Below are 25,427 nucleotides of genomic sequence, written 5' to 3' on the forward strand. Positions count from 1 at the left end.
GGTACAGCGCTCATTATATTCTAACGGTTATCCAGCGAGAATTAGCCTTTATCATATTGAGAGTGTGGAAAATGACTAGATTTGTGAAATGATGGTACATTAAGCATCATTTCCTGTGTCCCCTTCATGTGGAAGTCTCCTGTTGCTGGTTGAGAACGCATCTGAACCACAGGTGAGTGGGAGTGTGCTTACAAAGCTGCAAACTACAGTTTAACTGAAAATAAATAAATAGCGTGTGAAGAACCGCAGCTTAAAGAAATGAAGATAACTGTTTGCAAGCGCTCGCTCGCTCTCTCTCTCTCTCTATCTATCACACACACACACACACGTTCTTGAGTGCCTGTGGGGTTCCTGCATGACCTCTCTAGGCTGAAGACAGTAACTGCAGAGCTTGGGTATTTCTGTGTAGTGCTTGTAGATCCAGGACTATATACTCATCTGTCAAGATGGGTCATTTCACTTTTTTTCCTTATTTATAATATAAGAAAAAACACACTCCAATGAAAAGCAGGATTTTCAAGTCGGAATGGCATGAAAGATTATCTGGAATATTAATCTGGAATATTTTATTAACCTTCGAGGCTAACCCAATTTTTGGTCCATCTAACCTACGGAAATGAGTGGATCAGATTTGAAGGGGGGAAACAAAAAGGAATAATAAAAATGTCTCCACTCACTCTCCTTACATTGCTTAGTGCTCCATATTCATTCTATTTGGTCCCTCATTTTGCAATACTGCACTTTTTTTGGTGTAAAATGGTCTGCCATAAGCCAAGCCAAAATGAGGTGCTCTTTCCTGTGCCTGCACTACTGTTCCCTTGGCATATTTCACAACGCACAGGCATTGAAAACATGGCTGAATTCTTGTGTTAGTAGGTAAAAGTCTTTCGATAAAAGAGGCATTAGAGGGTGATACTCACCAAAAGTGAGAAATGGGCATTAAAAAAAAAGAATTAAAAAAAAAACACAATGCTGCAGCTCTAAATTGTCACAAAGAAAAATATTTCCAGCAACCTAAAAAAAAGTTGCAATAATTCTCATGACAAATGGACTCCTTAACAGTAAAAGTTTTCATGGGGGGGGGGGGGGGGGGGGGGTTAAGATGAGATTTAAGTATATACACGCATACACTAAAACACACTTCTGATGGCAGCAAAAAGAAACAAATGAAAATAACACTATTGGATATTTGTCGTCCATGTTGGCAGAGTAAACGGAGAAAAAAAAAAGAATAAAAATCATCACTTGACACTCAAAATAGTGAGCATGGCAGCGCACACTGTAAAATACTGAGTTGGAGATGAGGAGTGAGCAATGTCCTCCGAGTGTCCTGGCCTGTGGCACAGTCATGCTGAAAGTTAGCGCCCCGACGCAGAGCAAAGTCACTGTCACTTGTGGCTCTTTCAGCACTCCACATCTGGATTACCTGCCTTGTGTTGTTGCGTTGCGCTACATAACACAATGCAAACAAAACAAAAAACGAGGAAAAACATGGAGATTCTGCTCGCGTGGGAGGTGGGAATGAGAAGAGAAGCCGATGCCAGAGTCCTTGCGCTCTCCTGTTTCTTCCTGAAGCCACTGGGGTCCAACACAAACAGGCAGTGGCCTCTTCCTGAGCTTCTTTTCAGATGGCCACTCCGGTTCCCCTCACCCCCCCCCCCCCCAAAGGAAAAAGAAAAGAGGAAAAAAAACAGCACTAATGCATGTTTATCGACAGGCCGGACGCTACTGTCTCTCACCAGAAAGAAAGAGGGAGGAGGGAGAGAGTGTGTGTCGTGTTTAAAAAGGGCAAAGCCAAGCCCTTGTGTTTTACACATGGTCTCAAAAGTTTAAAAACAAAAGGTGTCACATTATGAGAGGTTAAAACTAAGGTTTAAATAGCACAAAAAAGAATCAATAAAAAAAATTAAAAAAAGCTCTTTGAGAGCAGGTCAGCTATGTCTGTTCTCTGGTAGACAGCAAAGCTGAAATAAATATATATTTATATAGAAATCTATATATACTTATATATGCCAGAGAAAAGGAAAAAATTAAAAATAAAACAAAGCCCAAATACTTAACCCAAACTCGGGGAAACAGTTTCAAACTGATACCAGTGACTTCTTGCTTGTTGCCTTCCCCCCGCATAAACACAAAAACACACACACACAGAGCTGCGTTTCCATCACTCCTCATGGTCCTCCGTTCAGGCAACGACTCCACTCTGGCTTGATCAGTTTGTACTTTCCATGACCGTTGGCTCCACGCTTCCATCTGCTCCTACCTCCAGCCACACCGTCTGTCCAATGGAAGGGGTGTGTGTGTGTGTGTGTGTGTGTGTGTGTGTGTGTATGGGGGGGGGGGGCTGGTGCTGATTGGCTGGAGAGAGAAGGCAGGAAGAGAGTGGGAGCGCACACACGGAGGAAGATCTGCCTGAAATGTGGGCCAAAAGCACTGGCAACGTTTCCATAGAAACAATTTTCACAGCAGTCCGTGACATTTGTCGGCACCGGCGGAGAGAGAGAGCGAGCGAGTTGAGCGAGAGAGGGTGAGAGAGCGCCCAGGACGGCATCTGGGGGGCGTCTCATCGACGTCGTCGTTCCGTCTAGACCCGATTCTCCCCGCCCACTCGGGTCCTCCGCATCGGCCTGGGGAAGAGAGAGAGAGAGAGAGAGAGAGAGAGAGAGAGAGAGAGAGAGAGAGAGAGAGAGAGAGAGAGAGAGAGAGAGGGAGGAGATGACAAGAGGTGAGGAGTGGAGAGGGAGGAAACAAAAGAAGAAGAAACGATTGCATCACAGCTGAGTCAGCACTTGCATGTATGCACCACATCTCAAGGCCATGTGATGGTATGTAGGATTAGAAATGGAGTTTAGGCTGTGCAGTTCCTACAAGCAGAGCATTGCCAGGATTGGATGCTGTGAATCAGCACCTACCCAACACACAGATAAACCTCAACACACTTGAAACAGTTACATAGACTCACACACAGACACACGGGCACAGACGCACAGGCCAACCCAGCCACACACAAAGGTATATCGACACACACACGTTGATATATACACCCACCCACACAGAGACAGATACGAACACAAACACACGATCCACACACACACACACACACACACACACCTCCGGTTCTGTGGGTCCACATGGTCTAGCAGCGCGTCTTGCGGGGACACTCTGAATTCGTCCAGTGGGGGCTGGTAGCGCGCCTCGAAAGAGTTCTCTCGGGCCCGGTAGCCCAGCGCCTGGCCAGGGGACGACGGCAGAGGTGACATGGAGGAGGCCGAAGACACGGAGCCGGACTCGCCCATCCGCTCACGGCCCACATAGCTGCCCAGCCCCACGGACGAGGGCGTCAGGAACGGACTGGTCTCCCCATTCTCATGGGTCTACACAGCAGGGGGGAGACAGTAGCGTGGTGGGAGGGGAGGGAGGGAGGAGTTGAGTGGAAAAAACAGATGCAAGACATTAATAGAGTAGAATAGAATAGGCGCTTCACATACTGTACATATACTGTCACCTGATGAGGGAAACTTAAATGGTACTTTGGGTACACAACAGAAAATGCTAAAGAAACTGTATGTGTGTGGTGCCTTATGGGATAGTGGAGGACCCTCACCCTTCCTCTGACGATCTCCATGTGAACAAGCAGAGACGCCAGCTCCAGATCCTCATTGTAGCTGTTCTTCAGGGGGACCGACCTGTAGCCTGTACACAGGAGGAAGAAAGCACTGCGGTGACGCCACCCTTCACACACACACACATCATCTTCATCATCATCATCATCATGTAGACTAAAGGAAGAAGCAGTATGACAGAACCATGGGTGCTACCTGTCTGGAGGCCATTGATGGGGAAGGTGGCCTGGGCGAGGAAGTTCTGGTCGCTGAACATGTCGATCTCGTACACGCCGAAGCGCAGGAAGGCGAACGCAGGGTTGCAGACGCTGAAGCGGAAGGACTTGCGTGGCCAGGTCGGGTTGAGGCCGTTGTCAGCTGGTAAAATGAACCAGAAGTTTTGTTCATTTGACTTCATTATATTACATTCATTTAGCAGCCGCTTTTATCCAAAGCGCCTTACAGTAAACATTTTCATCACAGTAGCCTGTGTGCGCTCGTTCATCCTGGCTTTGTTAGCACCATGCTCTACCAGCTGAGCCACAGGGACACAATTTCAATAGGTTCATTTTACGCTGTGTTTATCAAGGAGGATTCTGGGTAATGGAGTCCTCAAGGGTTGACGTCAGCCTCACCTTCTGAGTCAGTCTTCAGCTTGGCACTGTCGTAATCTGCGGCACACACCTCAATCTCGATTAGCGGACACACGATGCCCCTGCCATGTTTGGGTAGGTGACGTGCCCCCAACACCTGCACAGTGACGTGTGGAAATGGGATATTTAGAGACATGAAATGGCTCCCAGGAAAGATTATTGACCTCCATCGCCAGAAATTACAGAATTAAACGAAATCACAAAGAGTGAAGAGTTACTTTGTGATGAGCTGCAAATATTTCAGCTTTTATATTATATCAGATTCAACTCTCACTGTTCAGAGTACAAGGTCAAAGACGATGAAATACGCTTCGCATCTCAACAGAAGTGCAAAAGGCAGTATTATCTATAGATAATATATAATATATTACATAATTGATTGATAATTGATAATATAGTATATCTATTTTGCAGGATATGTCTATATATGCAGATAATGCAATGAGTAGCTACTATTATTACAGACTATACATACAGAGATAGCTTAGTGATGGAGTAGTGCGAATTCGCAAGTCTGTTCTAAAATTCAAACAGTAGCTAGTTTACCTCAGAGTAGAAGTGACTTAAACGACCCCTGGAGTATGTATCTGCACTATAATATTTACCTCGATGACCAGAGTGATAGCCTCCATGCCCCTGAGAGAGTTGCGGTCGAACGGGTCGAAGCTGTCGTCCCTCATGATGGGCGGCTGCAGGACATAGCCACTCTTGCCGTTGAGCATGAACAGGGCCTGGTTCATCTGCATGGGCTTATCTGAGAAAACAAAGTGGGAGAGAGAAACGGAGAGAGATACTCATTATGTGACTGAAAACCCCACCACAGGAATCACTACTCGAACACCATAGATGCCATTTACTATTATAACTTGGTAAAGGTAACTTAAAAGGTATTTTCACTCAAAGTGCTGCTGGGAATAGCCCCTCGGCCTGGGCCTTCCACTCCAACTCAGTACTCCACCGCACTGATGTTCTTAACCCCACCCAGATCAGCAAATCCCCTGAGGAAAGTGCCCAGCCCGAACAACTTGCTCTGAAGGTTGGAGCTGGCCCTCACCTGCAGTCTGGAAGTTGAGAGCCACCAGCTGGCTCCCACACAGCCACATGGGTAAGGGGTCGTAGTTGGAGGAGTCCAGGCGCTGGCCCTTGGGGTAGATCCGCGACAGCTGGAGCCGGTTGTACTGCAGGAACTTTTTGCCCTTGATCCGGTTCACGTACTTCTCCGCTTTGGTCTCTGGGAAGGAGGACATGTCCCGGAAACATGCACGCTCTGTTCCGATCTCTACACACACACACACACACACACACACACACACACACACACACACACACACACACACACACACACACACACACACACACACACACACACACACACACACAAAAAGACACATAACCACACTCATTAGGAGGTCTAACAGAGTAGTCTAACGTGTGTGTGTGTGTGTGTGTGTGTGTGTGTGTGTGTGTGTGTGTGTGTGTGTGGCTGTGTGTCGTATACATGATGACGACTATCTGATGGCTGTTGAATGCAGGTTCTACAGAGAAGGGTTCCCTTACTATCCTCGTCGAAAGGAACTGGCCGGCAGTAGATGACCAGGTCCGAGAGCTCCAGGGCGATCTTCTTCCTCCTCTCCATAATCTTCCCTTCCTCCAGCTGTGTGGTAAACACAGTCACAACATTGTGTGTTTGTATACACATTTTCTCATTACACACAGACATACACACAGGCACAGACACAGACACAGACACAGACACAGACACAGACACAGACACAGACACAGACACAGACACAGACACAGACACAGACACAGACACAGACACAGACACAGACACAATAATAATAATAATAATAATGCTGTACAAATTGCTAGCTTACTGGTTTAAACCTAATACAATGCATGGCAGGAACTAGTTTATACTAGCTTCGGAAAAGTCACGACAAACAGTGAATATTTTTAGCCTCCCGTGACTGACCTTAGCCTCAGAGGTCATGGTGACCTCACGGATCTTGATGACCCAGTCCTTGAGCTCCTCCTGGGAGCTGGCGGCGATGTCGAGCACGGGCGCCCGCGGCGTGGCGGACGACACCAGCGAGAAGACAAACGGCCGACTGCCCTTCCCCTCCGTGCGAACCACTGGGCAGACAGACAGAGAGGATCAGTACGGGCACGGCAGCTTTAGGGAGGCTTGACCACATAAGCACACAGTCCTCCATAGGATGGTTTAGTTAGGCAAGCACACAATAGAACAATTAAAATATTGTGGTGCAATAGAACCAATTAAATATTGTGGTGCAATAGAACCAATTAAATACTGTGGTGCAAGAAACTCTGAAATTACAGTTTGACCAGAGAAATGGAGCCAGTTCTGAAACAGAACAATAGATTCTATGTGCATGGGGGGGGGGGGGGGGGGGGGGGGTTAGGAGGAGGGGGAGTAACTCTGTCTTTCATAAAGATGAGGAGAGACAAGCTTAATATGAACACACACTGTATCTGTGGACTGAATCTGATCCAGGGACAGATAGTGAAAACGCAGACCCAGAACTGGAGACTGCTTATAAGGCTGCCCTCCTCAGGCAGCGTATGAACAGCTCTACACGTCTCAGACGCTGCACTGGAGCTGTGCTGAGTGCAGCTCTACACGTCTCAGACGCTGCACTGGAGCTGTGCTGAGTGCAGCAGTTTACTGAGCCACTGGAGGGAGGCAATCATCTAACTGGGGAGCTCGCAGAGCAGGGAAAGATGAAGGGGGGCGCAGCAGAAGGAAAAACATGAAGCCTATGAGTGTGAAGGTGTGGAGTGTGTGCGCGTGCGTGTGTGTGTGTGTGTGTGCGTGTGTGTCTCACACACAGAGTGAGAGATAAGCTAGAGAGAGGGAGAGCAATAGAGGGAGGAAAAAAGGAAGAGAGAGAGGACAGATGTGAGTGTGCAAAAGGCAAGGTGACTGCAGGGACAGAACGCTCTGTGGGCCCTCACTATGTACATGTGCGTATATGCATGCAGGTGTGCGGGTGTGTGAGCATGGGTACGTGTCTATGAGTGTATTTTTAATGCGTGTGCGTGTGCGTGCGTGTGTGTGAATGAGGGGGTGTGAATGAGTAGTAAGTCCAGTGCCTCTTACCTATCTGACAGGAAGACACTTCCACACTTCCTCTCAAGAGATCTCCCAGAGGGCTGTTCTCTGTCAGTTGCTGTGTGTGTGTGTGTGTGTGAGAGAGACAGACAGTGAAGGAGAGAGGGGAAAACAGTACAGAGCAAGGTCACAACAGTGTTAACACACACACACACACACACACACACACACACACACACACATACAATAATACACACACAAAACAACGCCTCTTTCCCCAGCAGGACACTAGTGCCGAGACCACAGCTGGGGCCATTGTTATTGTGTGAAAAGCCGTGTGCACGAGACCCATCTCACTGACACTACGAGCAGGAATGACCTACAATGTAAATACTCTGTAAAGAAACAATAGGAGGTTGTAATCTGTCTCACACACACCAAGTCCAAAATAAAATACTTTCTACCATGTTTGTGTGTTCAGCTGAGGAAATAGGTTTGTGTATGTGTAAGTGCGTGTGTGTGTGTGTGTGTGTGTGTGTATGTGCAAGTGTGTGTGTATGTATGTGCAAGTGTGTGTGTGTGTGGTGTATGTGCAAGTGTGTGTGTGTGTGTATGTGCAAGTGTGTGTGTATGAATGTGCAAGTGTGTGTGTAAGTGCATGCGTGTGTGTGTGTTCAGTTGCTCACAGTTCTGTCGGGCTCCACAGCAGTAGGGCTGATCTCCTCCACGTAGTTGGCTGGGAACCAAAGCTGCTTCTTGCCTCCAAAGTCACCTTTCCACCTGAGGAGAGAAGAGGAGGAGGAGGAGGAGCACCCAGTCAGCAAGAGTCTTTCTGGACAGATAAAGAAAGAGAGAAAGAAAGAAAGAAAAAAAGAAAGAAAGAAAGAAAGAGAGAAAGAGAGAAAGAAAAAAAAAGAAAGAAAGAAAGAAAGAAAGAAAGAAAGAAAGAAAGAAAGAAAGAGAGAGAAAAAAACACCACCCACACACCGACCAACATAATCCTCAGGCCAATCTCACCCACATGTTCATATTACAGCTTGTAGGTAAACTGAGCTGTGAATACACGTGTATATCTTTGCCCTGCACACACTTATGTAAACAAATCAGGCACTCTAGTGCAGGAATGACCCAGAGTCATGAAGTAGAGAGCACAGTGAAACATCAGCAGCAGTCTCCAAACAATGAGAAGATCACATAAAGAACATGCATCCATCACTAAGCGTAGTGCACGTGCATTTAAAAACACACAGAATGAATGAGCATAGCGGAGTGTGTCGGGGGGTTTCAGTAAACATTGTGTGAAGCGTTCCTCACCATCCGCCCTCCTGCTTGTCCACGTTAGAGATGATGGAGTTCTTACTGAACGAGAGCTCGTCGTCTCTCTGGGCCTTGTACTCATACATGGCTTTCACTGTGCACTGTGCGGGGAAGGGGGGGGGGGAGAGAGAAAGAGAGAGAGAGAGAGAAAGAAAGAAAACAAAGTTTGAGACATATCACTGAAAAGCCAACCACAGGAAGCACATCTCTGACACCACAACACCACCGATGTCTCAGGGGACAGAATGTACCTTAAATGTAGGCATCTGGTTGGCTTCCACATAGAACCCAGGGTTCCGGCCCTCATACAGAGACCCATAGTCAGGCTCCTAGAACCGGATGTTGGAGAGAAGGGGAAAAAAAAAAAGAGTCATGATTAACATATACACACCTTTATTTTAAAAACATATATTATTTCTACACCTATATTTAGTACATGCATTTAGCCCATGCACCAATTTATGGCAGACACCTCCATAATTTATACAAGTGTCAGAGACACCCATTGTGTCTATGGTCCCTAGCCTGAGTGTGCCACTCACAGCAGTGCCAATCTTCTCCAGCGTCTCCTCGTTGATGGGGTAGCGCAGCTTCATCTTGCGGTACAGCGGGTGCTTCTCATAGTAGCTGATCAGGTCCACCAGGCTGTCGAACTCAGACGTGCCCAGGACCACGGTCTGGCCCTCCTGCTGCACCCGACAGTGCTTGATCTTTCCCTCCGCTCTGGGCGAGAGAAAGAGGAAGGGCAGAGGAGGGGGAGGAAGAGGAGGAGGAAGAACAAATAGTTATGAGACAAATGAGACAGAAACCTGAGAATGTCAAACGTTGCTTTACTTCCAAAAATAAACACTCACTAACACAATGCCCAGACTTTTTTCATCATGGTTTGGATTTACCTTGTCCTGCATCCGAGATGTGCACACTAGTATAAAACTAGCAAGCTAACTACCAACAAAGCATACATAAACCTTGAAAAACACCAACAATAGCGCAGTTCCTAGCACGCTAACTGGTGTCTTCTGGCAATCTAGTTGCTGTGAAAGCTTCTTACATTTTCACAGTGGTCCCGTGCCGCTAGTGGGAACAACATGAATTTGAAGAAAGAAATTAACACAGAGGAAACACAGACTGGTGAATGCCAACGTGAGCAGCCCTGGTGTGGGCACAGGAGGAAACACAGACTGATGAATGCCAACGTGAGCAGCCCTGGTGGGGGTACAGGAGGAAACACAGACTGATGAATGCCAATGTGAGCAGCCCTGGTGTGGGCACAGGTGGAAACACAGACTGATGAATGCCAACGTGAGCAGCCCTGGTGTGGGCACAGGAGGAAACACAGACTGATGAATGCCAATGTGAGCAGCCCTGGTGTGGGCACAGGAGGAAACACAGACTGGTGAATGCCAACGTGAGCAGCCCTGGTGTGGGCACAGGTGGAAACACAGACTGGTGAATGCCAACGTGAGCAGCCCTGGTGTGGGCACAGGAGGAAACACAGACTGATGAATGCCAACGTGAGCAGCCCTGGTGTGGGCACAAGTGGAAACACAGACTGATGAATGCCAACGTGAGCAGCCCTGGTGTGGGCACAGGCGTCTAGTGCCTACCGGAAGGAGATGGCGTAGGAGCTGAACTCTGCCCTCTTCCTGACCAGGAAGGCCCCGTCCCGTGGCACCCGCATCAACATGTTCTCAGCCTGGCTCCGGGACAGGTTGGCATGGTACCACCTGCAACACACACACACACACGACAGGTAAGCTTATAGGATTGGACAAGGAGTTCACATTTGTTCACAGTGTGTGTGTGTGTGTGTGTGTGTGTGTGTGTGTGTGTGTGTGTGTGTGTGTGTGTGTGAGAGAGAGACAAAAAATGTGTCAGTGTGACAAGTGTTACAGAGACAAAGAGAAAGTGGGAGAGTGAGAGGGCAAGAGAGAGAGAGGGCTAGAGAGAGAGAGGGCAAGAGAGAGAGAGAGAGAGAGACAGAGAAAGTGGGACAGTGAGAGGTGAGTGAGAGGGCGAGAGAGGGCGAGAGAGGGCGAGGGCAAGACAGAGAGAGAGAGGGCAAGAGAGAGAGAGAGAGACAGAGAAAGTGGGACAGTGAGAGGTGAGTGAGAGGGCGAGAGAGGGCGAGAGAGGGCGAGGGCAAGACAGAGAGAGAGAGGGCAAGAGAGAGAGAGAGAGACAGAGAAAGTGGGACAGTGAGAGGTGAGTGAGAGGGCGAGAGAGGGCGAGAGAGGGCGAGGGCAAGACAGAGAGAGAGAGAGGGCAAGAGAGAAAGAGCGACTAAGCGTGCTTGTGGATCTTTCCCAGCCATTTTCTCCCACAGAGACCGAAAGAAAAGAGATAAACAGAAACAGACAGGGGGACAGGCAGAGGTCAGAGTTCAGCACCCTGTGGACATGGAGCGGGCGGGGGGGGGGGGGGGGCAAGGCTCACTCTTTGCTCTCGTGAGCGTTGGTCTGGGGCACGGGCTCGGTCAGCTTCATCTCAAACTCGTTGCAGCGCAGCGCCACCGTCTGGTAGTGGGTGATAAGGGCGAACAGCGTGTCAAACACCAGATTGTCCGTCAGGTAGAACTTGGGGCTGCCCGCCTCCTGACGCGAGTGGATCCGACAGTGCTGGACCCGACCGGACCGCCTGAGGACAAAAAAGTCAGTTCCGAGTCAGTTCAGCCCATCTGTGCTCTGTGTACAGCTCACATTAAACAGGTTTTACATTATATTATATACATAGTATATTACTGGCATACATGTCATAGCATAATCACACAGTCATTTTAGCTCACATAAAATATGTTGTATATTACTAGTATACAGGTCATAACATCAGTACATAGTAAGGGTTCCATAGGCCTATTTGGTTTATATTGGGTCCCAGATGACACAGGTTAATAATCTACACTAATTGCTCGTAATCTTCCCAGAGCAAATAGCTAAATTAGCCAAATGTGGATATGATGGAGATGTGAGAAGCCCTCATTCTGACATTCACTGAGCAACCAATTAAATCAAAGAGAGGTCTCCCTCTCCGCCATAAGATTAATCAGCACAGCAAATTCCTATATTTGGGTCAGCGGATAATTTTGAAAATCTTAAACAAAAAAGATAACTTGCCAAATAAAAACCAAATTCACCAATAAGAAAACACACACACATTCATTCAGTCATTGTCCATAAAACCATGTCAATGGCAAATCCATCTATGGGAGTGTACATGTGTATGCACACAAGCGCTCCACATAAGCCCAAAATAAACCCCCTGTGCCATCTCTGGACAGGGTCGGCTCTGTGGGGTTTACTCTTCACCGCGAGGAAGAACAGCCGCTCTGTCTGCTCTGCACCTCCTCTGCGTGGAAGTGGTCTCATACGCGCCCCCGCCCCCCACCCCTCCTGCCAGCCAGCCAGGCTTTCCCTGGGTCCAGCGGAGCCTGCCGTGAGCCTCTGCGGTCAGGATCTGCCCCCAAACTTCTGCCTCGTGTCGCTCACACACCGAGAGCATACTGCCTGCCAAAACACTCCTTTTAGGCTCAGAGAGCGGTTCACTTTCATACATCAGAGAGGACAGACACAGCGAATATTGTCTTCTTTGGGTTTAGACAGCAGTGTGCCTCTCCGCCATTTGGCATCTTCAGTTCTACAGTTTTTTTTCTATGGTTACTTTTGGCTTGTTTTACAGGTTCACAGACAATGCTACTCTGAATGTGTATGTGTATGTGTGTGGGTATGGGTAGATTATTCTGTAGTGTTTCAGTGTGTATCAGTTCCCACTGGCTCAGCCAACTCTTTCCAGGGTTCATCTCCTGGGTCTGTGTTTCACTGCCTTAAGCTAGCGAGTGTATTTTTGGGACTGGACTTCAGTGCATGGAGAATCTTAATGCTAGATTTTGTATGGCTGGTGTCAGTAGGTAAAAGCCTAATTCTACCCAGCCTGAGTTAGAGTTTCCATTTAAAAATGACCAACACGTTGGCATAATGCAGCATGCAGGGCTTCAGCAGCGTGTGCCAGTTTGCATATTTCCACATAGTAAGTGACCCCCAGACCTCTCCTCCATGCAGTGCAATGGGCTGCATTACACAGTCACAAAGTCTGCACCAAACTGTCCATGGTATATTTACACAGGGATTTTCTTATGTAACATAAAGAGTGCTCTGCAAGCTCTTTTTTATTTTAAAATGCCCCCCCCCCTCTCTCCCTCTCACACACACACACACACACACACTACTCACACAGCCTCCATTGATTAGCACCGCCTATGCAAGGCCAGCTGCTGCAGATGGCTGACTGGCAGGAGTTACATACCGGGACTCCAGCGCTCAAATCAATACCAAACACGCCGTCACCTGTGGAAACCCCCATGGCAACAACAGCATAGTCAGGACCTCGAGCTTATGACCAGGGCATCCCCTAAGCAGCAGAGGATGATGGGTGACGGTATAACCTACTTTGTAAGAGGCAAGTCTCCACACTGAACTCATATCTGTAACTTCTGGTATGGGCTTTCAAGTAAAAGTAGGAGATCTGTAACGCATGGCTGTTAGCATATCCTGAGCTGTGTGACAGCACAGCCCCGCATCAGACCAGAACCCGCAACCTCGGAGACGGGCGCGCTAGCAAGGAGGCTAAAACCCATGGTTGACATCTTCCGGTAGTGTGGTTTTACTCACTGAATAGCTATACGCCACTGGATACAGTTGCATTAGCATTCAGTTGTTAGCGCGTCTCTTAAGGCATCCTGGAGCGAGGTTTACTCACTGTGCTGCTCTGTGCCCTGCTGTGCACCATCACCATGGCACAGCACTGATAGCAGCTGGGATGAGGGATGAAGGATGAAGGTGGCACGTTGGTGGCCCACTTCAGCATAAGCTACTAACTGGGATGGCACAGGGCCGCTGTGCCCAGTAGGAGCTGAGCCTCCATGACAGTGATGACCTCGTGGCTGACATCATATCTCACAGAGATGGCATCATTATCAAACTAAGGGCAAGCTGGTGTCTGGGAAAGGCTCGGCCAAGAGGTTCATTGTGACTTGAGTGCAGTCACTGTGGTTGAGTACAGGTTTGTTACCTCATAAACCCAGGTTCCAGGCCAGGTGGGGTTCACTACACTCATTATTTGCAATACTCGAACAACTGAAAGAACAGTGCAGCTTTCTACAGGACATGAAAAACTCTAAGAGAGAACCGTTTCCTCAAGCGTGGTGTTCTGGAAGAGTGTCAACCAACACAACCACACGAGCAAAACACAAATGACGAATAACCACGACTACCTCTGCTTGGAACATTATGGTCTTAAAAAAAAAATGAATAATTCCAACTGAAAATGCACTGAGATCACATGCCAGGTCAGTACAGCCACAAGTCTTTGTAGACTTTCCAGTGAACTGGCTGCTAAGAGAAAAACCTCAGGTGACATAAATTCTCACCTGAAAATGAAAAACCCCATGTGCCATTTCCTGGTAGTTCTGTTTTGGTACATGGGTTGTGTGTGTGAGTGATCGTGTGATGATTAGTATCTTTACCAGAAGGAGAGGGTGTAGTCTCCCACGAAGGTCTCGCTCTCGCGCACTAAGAAGGAGCCGTCGGGGGCGCCCGTCTCCACGCAGTACTCCGAGAGCAGCCGCTCGGCGATCTGACGACCGTCACGCCCCGCGCCCAGTTTCCCATGGAACCATTTTTCAGTTACATGCTGGTCCATGCCGTTACACACCTGTAACAGACAGACAGACAGTTAACATTTTTTTATGAAATCCTTCTCTCAGAAAGACAGAGGACCACATCCACAAAGAGGAGGTGATGTGTGAATACAGGGCCAGGAAACCTATACAAACTGACACCTGTCAACAACTCATAATGATTCACCGCCTAATGATCTTAAAGGGGAGGAATGTGTACCTTTGCTAACCAATTGGGTACATTGTGTATCCCACCATCCTTATTAAAGTGGGTCTGTTTTAATTACAAGGTGAACACAATGCTGTGATTAAGTCATTAAATGACTCACACGGTTCTTTAAAACTCTAAACCCATGAGAAGCCTCGAACGTTCCATCAAATGCACCACATTAAAGGGCCTACAAGCCCTACTTAGGTTAACTGAGTGACACAGTGTTCTGTGACTAATGCACCACATACAGACGGAAGACGTTTAAAAGTCTACACATTCATTACCCATGGCGCGCACACACACACACAGAGAAGAAAACCACACACCCCCACGCACATATACACAACGTGAAAGATGAAAACTAGGACTAGCCACAGACCATAGGCTCAACAAGCTGAGAAGAGAGAAAAAAAATGAAATACATTTTTTGTTTTTTTAAGTCTCATACCTCTCTGTGCTCCTCCTCGTCATCGTTGCCCTGGTTACTTGTCGTTTCTTCCGAGTAGTAAATCTTGCTACTGGTGAGGACGAAGAAGTGAGGGTACCACTCCTGAGGGGAAAGACACACACATGCCGTTAAACGTTACAAGGACAGGGCTCAGACCTGGGACAGAGACACTGTGTGTGTGTGTGTGTGTGTGTGTGTGTGTGTGTGTGTGTGTGCGCCCTTTTAGGGAACACACCATCAAAGAACCCAAGACACTGACTGACCATAGCTAATAAGACTGATATGTAAAGACAATGTACAGGCTGGACAAGTTTTACTGATTCACTCCTGATAGGACACAGACAGAGTTTCAGACTAAACGTACGTAATGGCAAAGTACAACGCATACAGATATCCAGCATGCAATTGGAGTTGCTGCACACATGCACTCATGTTCTCCAAGAGGAACATTGTTTTAATTTGGATGCCAACCGCAGGTCCATCATGACCTCTATTGGCTATCTATATGTATAGACACACTAATGCAGAAGAAAAAAATAACTGTTAAGACAAATGCATTTTGCACGGTACTTTATGTAGGCATCTGGGATGACGAGGCAGAAACGGTGTCTTCCCTAGGTTGAGGCTCTTTGTCATCGCAACACAGAGAGTGCACTCACATGGTTGATTGGGTCCTCGAGATACAAGATGCCATTCTTAATGGAATTACTGATGTCGTTCTCAGAGTAGGGCGTGGAAGTGGACACTTCCTCGTAGGAACTTCCCTCGGCTAGCTTCTTATGCTGTGGAGATGGACAACGCAACAGAACACCCTCAAAACACAACTTTCAACACAAAAAAGCTCCACTGTTTCAAGTGTCAAATAAAAAACAAATACATATGACATGTCATTTTGTTAACTACACACACACACCTTCTCATTATGACTATATTCTTTCAATGTTGCCCAAAGAGAAAGGGTGCTGCAGGTACTGTGCCAATGTGGGATTAACCGCTTTGTTCAAGGACACCATAGATTCATGGGTGTTGGGGTTTAGACTTTAGATGCGCATTAGGTTATGAGCCCGTCTGGACTCCACAGCTCTTACATCAGTTGGGTGGTCATGGTTTATATCACAGCTGCCACCTGTGCAGTACTTCATGTTTGAGCAGATCGATCTGAGCCAAGTATCAATCCAACATACCCGTGTTTTTAACAGTTAATGAGATTCTGGCATGTACCATTGTCTTTCTCAAATCCCTTATCAGAAGGGAGTCTGTATAGTCAAGCGGCCTGAGGGCCATTCAGTACATTTGCCCTCCTCATGGCCTCACCTTGATGAGGATCTTCCTCTTCAGCTGATTGGGCGAGGGCAGCCCGTCAGCGGAGATGTCCACTGCTTTGGTTAGCAACATTTCTCCAAACACCTTCTTGAAGAAGGTGGCCATGTTCCTCTGCTGGACAATACTGCAGTGGTCCTCGATGGAGAGGATGATGGGATACCTACGGGAGGAGAGGGAGCAGCAATGAGCCAAAGAGCCAAGATGAACGTGTGCTGTTATTCTTCTGCATCTTTAAAGGTGTTGTCCATGATTGGAATCCATTACACCTTTCGTCAAATACAGCCAAATTTCTCCTCACCATCTTCTAGCTGTCAGTTCTGTGTGTGCAATATAAATAAAAAAATAATTCTGGTGTTTTACAGAACCAGGACTGTGTACAAAGTGGCTCAGATCGAGCGATACACTATTCCAGCTAATCAAAAACACGGTTTTGGGAGTTCTGAAGGGAGGGATGTATTTGAATGCTGACATTTGAACAGCCAATCTTTCGTCAGGATCAAGCACCTCACCTTTAACATGTCTCAGCTCCCAATGACTCTTTGTCATGTTGGGATCAAGCACTAAACCCTTAACATGTCTCAGCTCCCAACAGCTCTGTGTGATGTTGGAGCCGGGCACTAAACCCTTAACACGTCTCAGCCCCCAACGGCTCTTTGTGATGTTGGAGCTGGATCAAGCACTACACCTTTAACATGTCTCAGCTCTCTGTGATGTTGGAGCTAGGCTGTAAACTGAAACACTTCAAAGCGTTTTATTTTTTTGCTGAAACAAACATGCTTTATCAGTCACTGCATCACAAACATGTTTCAGTTTTATCAGTCACTGCATCACAGCATGGGTTTTAGAGCTGTATAGTCGAATGTAACACCTACTGTAAAGTTTTTTTTTTTGATGATGACAGGATAAGCAGTATCCGATCAACCACATCACCCACACACTAAGAAATACTGACTCTCACACGCACACAGACATCGTTTCAGTTACAGAGAACAGGGCGAGCAAGGGAAAATCAGGTGATGTAGGCTGAAAGATAAGTGTGTGTTCTGTTCTAGAACACATGCAAGCACAAGGAGGAGAGGGCTGCGTTGCTGTTGGACTCACTCAGAGGTGACAAAGGCGTGCTCTTTGATTGTCGCCAGGACATCGCTGAACTTGATCTTGGTGGTGAGGGTGTGACCATGGTAGATGACAGGCATTCCATCCGGGCCGTCCCAGCAATCCACTGAAGTGGAGGACACACACGCACGGCACACACACACACACACACACACACACACACACACACACACACACACACACACACACACACAAAAACACACAAAGTCACGGTTTGACTGAACTTCTTGCATTTGCAAACAATCAAAAGGTGTGCCACCAAAACAAACATGTTGATGCTGTTAATACTTAAAATCTTCCACTCTCATATATTACAGCGATTATCTTTAAAGAAGGCCAACCTGAACAGCCTGTTAATCACAAAGACAAAAAAGCTTAGCTTTGTGGCACATCAACTGACAAGTGTGGTTAAATAACCTTTATCTAGTCACCATAATGAGTGGAATTTGCTTCCTGAAAAGGCAACAGTGAGTGTGAGGAGTTTCATTGTGTTCGTCAGATAGATGCGTGTATGTTGAGGTGAACAAGGGTGTGGGTGTATGCATGTATGCATGCGTGGGTGTATGCATGCATGCATGCATGGGCGTGAAACGTACACTCGATGCATCTGCAGCCCATACGCAGGCAGCGAGCGTAAGCCTCCAGCGATGACTCACTGGAGAACTGGTCTCCCGTCAGGTAGCTGAAAACACAAAGCCCAACATCATGAGTGCCAGTGTGCTGCACTGTTATCCCCTCACACACATCATGAGTGCCAGTGTGCTGCACTGTTATCCCCTCACACACATCATGAGTGCCAGTGTGCTGCACTGTTATCCCCTCACACACTGGATCACCTACTCAAGACCCAGGCCACTACTCCTCCAGCTCTACCTATTATTTCTATAACACTTGCTCCATTTCAAGCTCTCTCTGTCTCTCTGCCTAGCTCTCACTGCATCTGCCTAGCTCTCTCTCTGCATCTGCCTCCCACACACACACACACACACGGAAAAATGCCTCTCCCTCACCATACAAGCGAGGGCAAATACTCACTCAAACTCACCACCCAGCGTTTCCACCCAGTTTATCCATCCCACTGAAACTTTATCAAAGCCACATGCGGCGCTTGTGTTCCTTTGGCCCATCTGAGAGTGGGCCCAGCTCTGCCATAAAGCAGCACAAAGCCCAAACTCTTTCTCACCCGCCAGCTCAATGGGAGGAAAGCCATGTTTCCACTTAGCTGAAACAATCAAAGCGCCACAATTGCCACTAAACTAGAGGTGACCTTTCACCCATTCATCTGTCCACAATCTCCTCTGACGGCTACATCTGATCCCCAAAGAGCACCAGGGGGAAATGTTTCAAGTCATTATTTTCTAACAGTAAATCCGAATCATGTCGACTCATTGTTAAGTTTAGCTAAGCAGGCTTAACACACCAAAACATAAATGGGACTGGCAATGTAAAGATAGACAGATACTAAAGAAATGTAGGAAGTTTTTAGGTTTTAAACAAGTTTGTGAGACAGCCTCTCTACATGATTTTCTGTGTGAAATTCTACATATTTATAAATGTGTAATTATATTTCTCAGTATCGATAGTACACTCAAGGCAGGTAGGTATTCGGAAATATTGCAGTTACGGGATTTGAAGACACTTTGGCAAAAACACCCGCAGTATTGCATACTCTCTCACTCCTCAAGCCTGTGGTGTCGGAGTGCCCCGCTTGCCCCCTGGTCTTGGAGTGCCCCGCCTGTCCCACCTGCCCTTCTGCCTTGGTCTCTGGTCACCCCGCACTTACGTGTTGTGAGAGGAGGAGATCCAGTAGTGAGACAGCGGGTTGTTCATGTCCTCGGGTCGCACCTGGTCCCACGTGTCGTTCCAGATGGTGTTCTCCCTGGAGAACAGGTAGGAGAGGAACTGGGGAGACAGGCGGAGGGGGCGGAGGTGAGTTACTCCAGACATGGAGATGAAAAATGTTTAGCTTTGATTACAGACGAGAGCGAAACGTTCATTAGAATGAAATGCCAATATGCCACTTCCTGTCTTAGAACATGAATACGCCAAATGCATTTACGTATGACCTGTGACCGGCGTTTAACCTGATTTTGTCTATCAAACAGATTAGTTCAATAATGGCAGTGCATAATAATTATCATAACAAAAGAAAGGAAATCAAGTGTGAAATGTGGAACACATTGACAGTTTAATATTTAGGAATAAAAAATATCAGCACAGTCTACGTCCATTAAACACAAAAGCCCACTGTTCTGAGAACCAGGTTATGGGTCTTGATTCCACAGGCATGGGAAATTAAAAAATAGTTTAATTCCGACGTTAGTGGTACCTGTCAGTTTGACAAAATGCAACCACAAAGACAGGTCATCATTTCAAATGAATTCAAAGGTCTCAAAAGAAACCACAAAAAAAAAAATCTGAAAAAAAAACTGTCAGAAAGAAATAAGCGGGTTTATAAAGCTGTGTCTCAGAGACTAAATAGAAGGAGGACAGAGGTTGCATGGTTAAAGAAAAGGCCTCAAGTTCAGGCATTACAGACATGAAGCGATTGTTGCCGTCAGGCTTTCATCTTTCAGTCAAAAAATTTAAATAAATGAATTTCCTTCATGCTAAAAATCATGTTACATAACTTATCTTGGTCTGTTTATGACAAAAACAGCCATGTAAATAAAAGATCAATTATAATTTCAGACATTGTAATTACTTTTGAAAGTGTCTTTCTTTGGTCTTTCACACGCTACAATTTTAATATTTGTCCACACACCACACGCAACAGAGTGCAGGGTCCAACCTCGACCCAAAGGGTCTCATCGCCTCCAGGGTGGCCGCCGGACACACATTAAGCTCATTCACTGCCTCATCTGATGACCTCAAAATGGAGGCATTCACTTCGTGACACTTTACTTTTACGCGGGAGTCTACAGTTCTGAGCAAACCCCAGACAAGAGGGGAGATTGGGCCAGCAGTGGGCCAGCAGTGGACCAGATCCGGCCCAAAGAGAGAAGCGTGCCCATCCCAGTGGCCCAGCATCAGGGGATGGCTGGGTGACTAAGGGTGGGACTGTGTGAGAGAGGACGGCGGCGGCCATAGAGAGAAAGAAAAAACAGAGACAGAGGCAGGGAGAGATGAGAAATGATGGAGGGATGGAGGGAGAAAGGGAGGGCGTCTGAACGAGTCTCACTTCGTCCTGGCAGAAATACGGCTGCTCGATCTCCCTCAGAGGGTCCTTCAGGTAGCTGAACATGAACTCCTGCACCTTGTTGTTATCAGTGGCCCACATCTCCTGTAGACGTGCACACAGACACACACACACACACACAGACACACACACACAGACACACACACACAGACACACACGCAAGCGCACGCACAGACACACACACACGCAAGCGCACGCACACACACACACACACACAGAGAGTGAGTCAATGTTGCTGAAACCTTACACCACTTCAGAGGACCCTCTTATGTTCTACCCCCCATATCTCTCCAGCTGTAATCCATGACATTATTTATATAGTCTCATACGTGGCTCTATCTCTCCGATTCCTCCCAGCAGCCCTCAGCCGGAAAGCCGAGATGTGATCTGAACATGCACGGTCTGAACCCCGTGACCCCGCCGCGGCCGATTACAGCCTTACCTTCTGGAACTCCAGGAGAAAAGACTTGAATTCTTCCAGCGTAATCCCTCTGCTCGGCCGCTCTGTGTACCCTTTGGGAGAGGAGCAGAGTTGGGCCGGAGACTACACACAAAATGAACTCATGACGCAGGGATTACATGGAATAATTACTGAAGGAAAGGAGAAACTATAAAAGGAATAGATGAAGAATGAAGGTATCAAAGTATGACAAGAGACAGAATTAACGTTATTTGGAAGAAAGCGAATGACAATACGCATGTAACACAAGCATTATGTTTAGACAGAAACAAACAAAAAGTAAGACATGGACAAAGGGAAAATGAGAGAGAGCGAGAGAGAGAGAGAGAAAGAGAAAGAACATACCTCTGCAGAAAAGGAATCTCCATCTGAAAGGGAACATTTGGAAATAAGAGGTTTGGGTTTGCACTCAGGTCAGTACACTCAACCGATTTGAACCAGTCACAAAAACACTCAATTTCTCTGCTGACATACACAAAAAAAAATATATATATACAACCAAACAAAGATGGATTTTAATTTTGTTTGCGGAGACTTTTTGACTAGTCTGGTTGAGTGTGGGTCACTGAATGCAGAGGTCACACGTCTAGGGTCACATGGCTTTGGGCTTCAGCAGGTCCTAATGGCACGGGGCAGCCAGGTTTTTTTTTTTAAGTGGTAAATATTGATTTAGAAGCCATTTGAACAGCAGCTGACAGCACTGGCTGATGGGGCTTAAGTGCCCCAGATAAAGATACTTTGGGGGGGGGGGGGGGGGGCAGACAATTCCATCATCTGCCCCTCCCTTCCCACCCCTCCTAGACAAAGGGCTCATATTACCCCACCCCCTCTCCCCCAGACCTTCGAAATAACTCTTTAATTGAATCAACTCACTGTTTTCTGGGCTTCAAACATGAGGCTGCGATAGAGGTTGGGCAAACTGACAGTAGGAGACGTCGCCGTTTCTCAGCTCCCCATCCTGCTCACAAAGAAACACACAGGAACCAACAAACACATCTTACTTCATGACCTAAGCTCATGGTACTAGTCTCTACACAGATCCTGGGGGGGAAGTTAAAGCTTTTGATATTTTCATAATCCTTTTAGAGTTCAAATTAAAGTATTACTTCTTCTTTCTAACATTTAGTTGAGATTCCTGTGGTTCTGTGTGTGTGAATTTATCGGTGAAAGTGTTACCGGGAGTTTTCTCTCGCAGGAAACCTCATGTTAGGGTACTCTGTAGTTGACCTGACACAGCATGTTTTTCAGGTCTTTGCAGGAAATCCTGACATGCAATATGAATAAAATCAAAATCTTTACAATGAGCAGGGCAGCGAAGAAATTTCAGATATTATTTCAGTGCTAACGGGAAAGGTTCCAGCAGTAGGTGATACCATCTTCAAAACAAGCCAGAGTTGAAACCAAAATCTCAAGATTTGAAAAATGTTGACAATGTTCATTGAGTTCTTTGGGAGTAAAACGCCTCATTCAGTGACTGTTTCCTCAAGTTCCTTTGATAAACGCTTCCTAATCTGTGCCACTCATTCCAGTGTTTGATTGACAGCTGTGAGAACCACAAACTCTGGTGATTAGTCCTGAGGCACTCTGAGGGCTGTCAATGATCGCATCGAGGAAACAACTACGTGCGCATGCACAGTTCACACCATCCCCTTCCCACTCTCTCCCTCTCTACCTCCACTTTCAGTGTGTGCCACCCTTTTCTCTCACCTCCCTCAGTTTCTCCTTCTTTCTCTCCCTCAGTGTCTCACTGTTCTCATCCTCTCTCCCCCCCTTTCTCCCTCTCTCCGCCTGTCTCTCGGTCTCTCTGTCTCTCTGTCTCTCGGTCTCTCGGTCTCTCGGTCTCTCGGTCTCTCGGTCTGTACTTGAGCACTTGAAGGGCACAAGAAGCTCTCACACACTCATGCTCTGGGTCCGGTTTCCTGAGACAGGAAGTGTGTTCTGGGTGTTCTGCTCCTTGCTCTCTGCCTGAACCTCACGCTCTCTCCTTTGTCTCTCTCTTTCTTGCTCTCTCTTCTCCTCTCTCTAAACCACACACTCAAACTCACTCTCTCTCTCTCTCTCCCTCCCTCCCTCCCTCTCCTTTTCTGGGTCTTCCATCTGCTGGTTGAAACTGTGGACCAGCTAAGATGACCTCACCAGTACGAGCAGCATAGACCCTCTATGTCTGTCTGTCTCTGTCTCTGTGTGTGTGTGTGTGTGTGTGTGTGTGTGTGTGTGTGTGTGTGTGTGTGTGTGTGTGTGTGTGTGGCCATCCTGCAATAAACCACCAGGTCAATAAACGTTCTGAGCAAAGACAGGCATGGGCCATTAATCAAATCAAATATGTTGTCACTGTGTGTCCCCCCCACACACACACACACACACACACCCCCCTACATGAGTTCATACGGACAGCCCTTGCTTCACTCACAAATACACACTACTACCCTGCCCTCTGTCTCCGTGTCCCTTTCTGACCTCTGAGCACTACACTCTGCCAACAGGACAGACAACAGAGGTGAGCGGCAGTTCGACCATCACTCACACACACACACACACACACACACACACTTACACAAAACAAAGCAGCCGCATCACACATCTGTTTAAAGCCACCAACACTAACAGCAAACATTCAGGATGACTTGGCAGTCATCTGCCACTACCGAGAAGCCAACCTGTTATGACGGCAGTGGTGTTATGTAAGAGAGACACACAGTACGCAGCAGTCTCGCTACCAAAACCATCCGGTTTTCTGCGGTCCCTCCACACACACACACACACACACTTTTTTTACCGGTTTCTGCAAGGAGCTAATTTTAACTGAGCTCTCCTGTCAAAACACCACACCCAACAGTGGCTGTCTGCTCCAGTGGTGATTCAGGTGTCAACCGTGCTATTTTTGGATCTTCTAGAAGAGCAGTCACGTCATACCCCCACCGGATACCTCTGCTTTATGTGTTGCATTGCAAGACATTTTTTCCTTTTGTGGGCCAAACGGAGCGAGACAGATCAGCTAACTGCACCCCTCACCCTGAAACCAGGCTTTTCCTGGAACTCAACTGCTAGCACAAGCGAGAAACGCAAGGTCATCATATGCTTAATTAGCCAAGACGTACACATATTGAGTAGTGCATAGTATACTTTCTCTGTTCTGTGAGTCGCTTTGGATGAAAAGCTCTGGCATGTAAAGATATGAATCTATGAAAGATGAAGATATGAAATGTACGAAAGATGAAATGTATGAGTTGTTGCTTTGAAAAACTGGAGCATGTGAGAGCTTGTGGAACTCACTTGTCCTCCCTGTTGCGATCAACGGAGTAAAACTGCTTCCGTAACCACCTGTGAGGGACAGAAGGACAAAATGCAACCGATTACTCCTGAGAGAGAGAGACCCTGAGAGTGGGTAGGTCATGATGAAACACAAGTAATCTGAAGGTAGAGGGCAAGATACAGTGTTAGGTAGTCTACAGAGTGAAAAGACAGACAAAAAAAATGAGTGGACAGACAAACAGACAAGACAGGCAGACACAAACAAAGAGATACAGAGACAGACCCAGAGAGGGACGGACAGAGAAATGGATGTTAAGAAAGACAAAGAGGAAAAACAGACTGACCTTTCTATCTGGAGAGGAGTGGGGGACTTGAGTGTGTCGGCCACCAGCCATGTCAGGCCCTTCACCCACATCGCCATCTCCTCATCTGATGTTGCTAGGATACCAAGGTCAAAGGTCAATTAGCAAATCAGTGTGTGTGTGAGAGAGAGAAATGATATGTGTCTGTGTATAGGTTTGTGTAGATGTGTGCACTGTGTGTGTGTGTGTGTGTGTGTGTGTGTGTGTGTGTGTGTGTGTGTGTGTTTTTCTGTTGACCAGCCTACCTGCAAGGCTGAGGGACTTGAGGCGGAACTCAGTCCCATAGAGGACAACGAAGCAGTGATTGTGGTCGAGTCGAGCGGTCGAGTCCTCCATGTAGCGCTCAAAGTCGCGTGACTTCAGCCCGGGGCGGATCTCCTTGATCTCCCTGATATCGACTGCCAGGAGAGGAGAGACGAGAGCGAAGGGAAAGAATGTGTGTCAGCTTGGAAACACATGGACAGAGAGAAAGAGAGCGAGAGAAACAGAGAGAGCGCTCTTCTTCCTGTCTGTGGATGCCTGGCTGGACTATGCATTTAATCTACCCAAGTATGCTGGGTTCACTTTAGCCAATGCATTATTCATTCAGACAGATATTGCAGCGTCATTGCTGAAATAACTCAAATGCAATGACATGAAACCGTCTGCTTCACTGACATACTGTATACAGTGGTCTGGGTCTATTTCCGTCTTCAGTAAACGTAGACTTACCCTGTCTATACTTGCGCAACAGTCCC

The 25,427-nt window shown here is 47.1% G+C and overlaps 1 protein-coding gene across 1 annotated transcript; it reads right to left on the bottom strand.

Annotated features, from left to right (window-relative positions):
• Window positions 1–1,088: 1,088 nt before the first annotated feature.
• LOC122130602 (1-phosphatidylinositol 4,5-bisphosphate phosphodiesterase gamma-1-like) lies at window positions 1,089–25,110 on the bottom strand (the record flags this gene model as incomplete). Its single annotated transcript, XM_042705336.1, is given in 32 exon segments — window positions 1,089–2,627; window positions 3,112–3,374; window positions 3,605–3,693; window positions 3,819–3,980; window positions 4,238–4,352; window positions 4,861–5,009; window positions 5,310–5,534; window positions 5,813–5,909; window positions 6,231–6,391; window positions 7,380–7,449; window positions 8,018–8,111; window positions 8,646–8,749; window positions 8,900–8,977; window positions 9,191–9,371; window positions 10,256–10,375; window positions 11,085–11,285; window positions 14,167–14,354; window positions 14,979–15,080; window positions 15,638–15,760; window positions 16,293–16,461; window positions 17,403–17,523; window positions 18,014–18,099; window positions 19,201–19,319; window positions 20,599–20,700; window positions 21,059–21,118; window positions 21,418–21,444; window positions 21,950–21,985; window positions 21,987–22,034; window positions 22,253–22,340; window positions 24,350–24,397; window positions 24,673–24,766; window positions 24,936–25,110. Coding segments are annotated over 32 exon segments (3,738 nt in total), but the record flags the coding sequence as incomplete, so codon positions are not given.
• Window positions 25,111–25,427: the final 317 nt, after the last annotated feature.

Source organism: Clupea harengus, unplaced genomic scaffold, assembly GCF_900700415.2.
Source record: "Clupea harengus unplaced genomic scaffold, Ch_v2.0.2, whole genome shotgun sequence".
In the NCBI taxonomy this organism is placed as follows: domain Eukaryota; kingdom Metazoa; phylum Chordata; class Actinopteri; order Clupeiformes; family Clupeidae; genus Clupea; species Clupea harengus.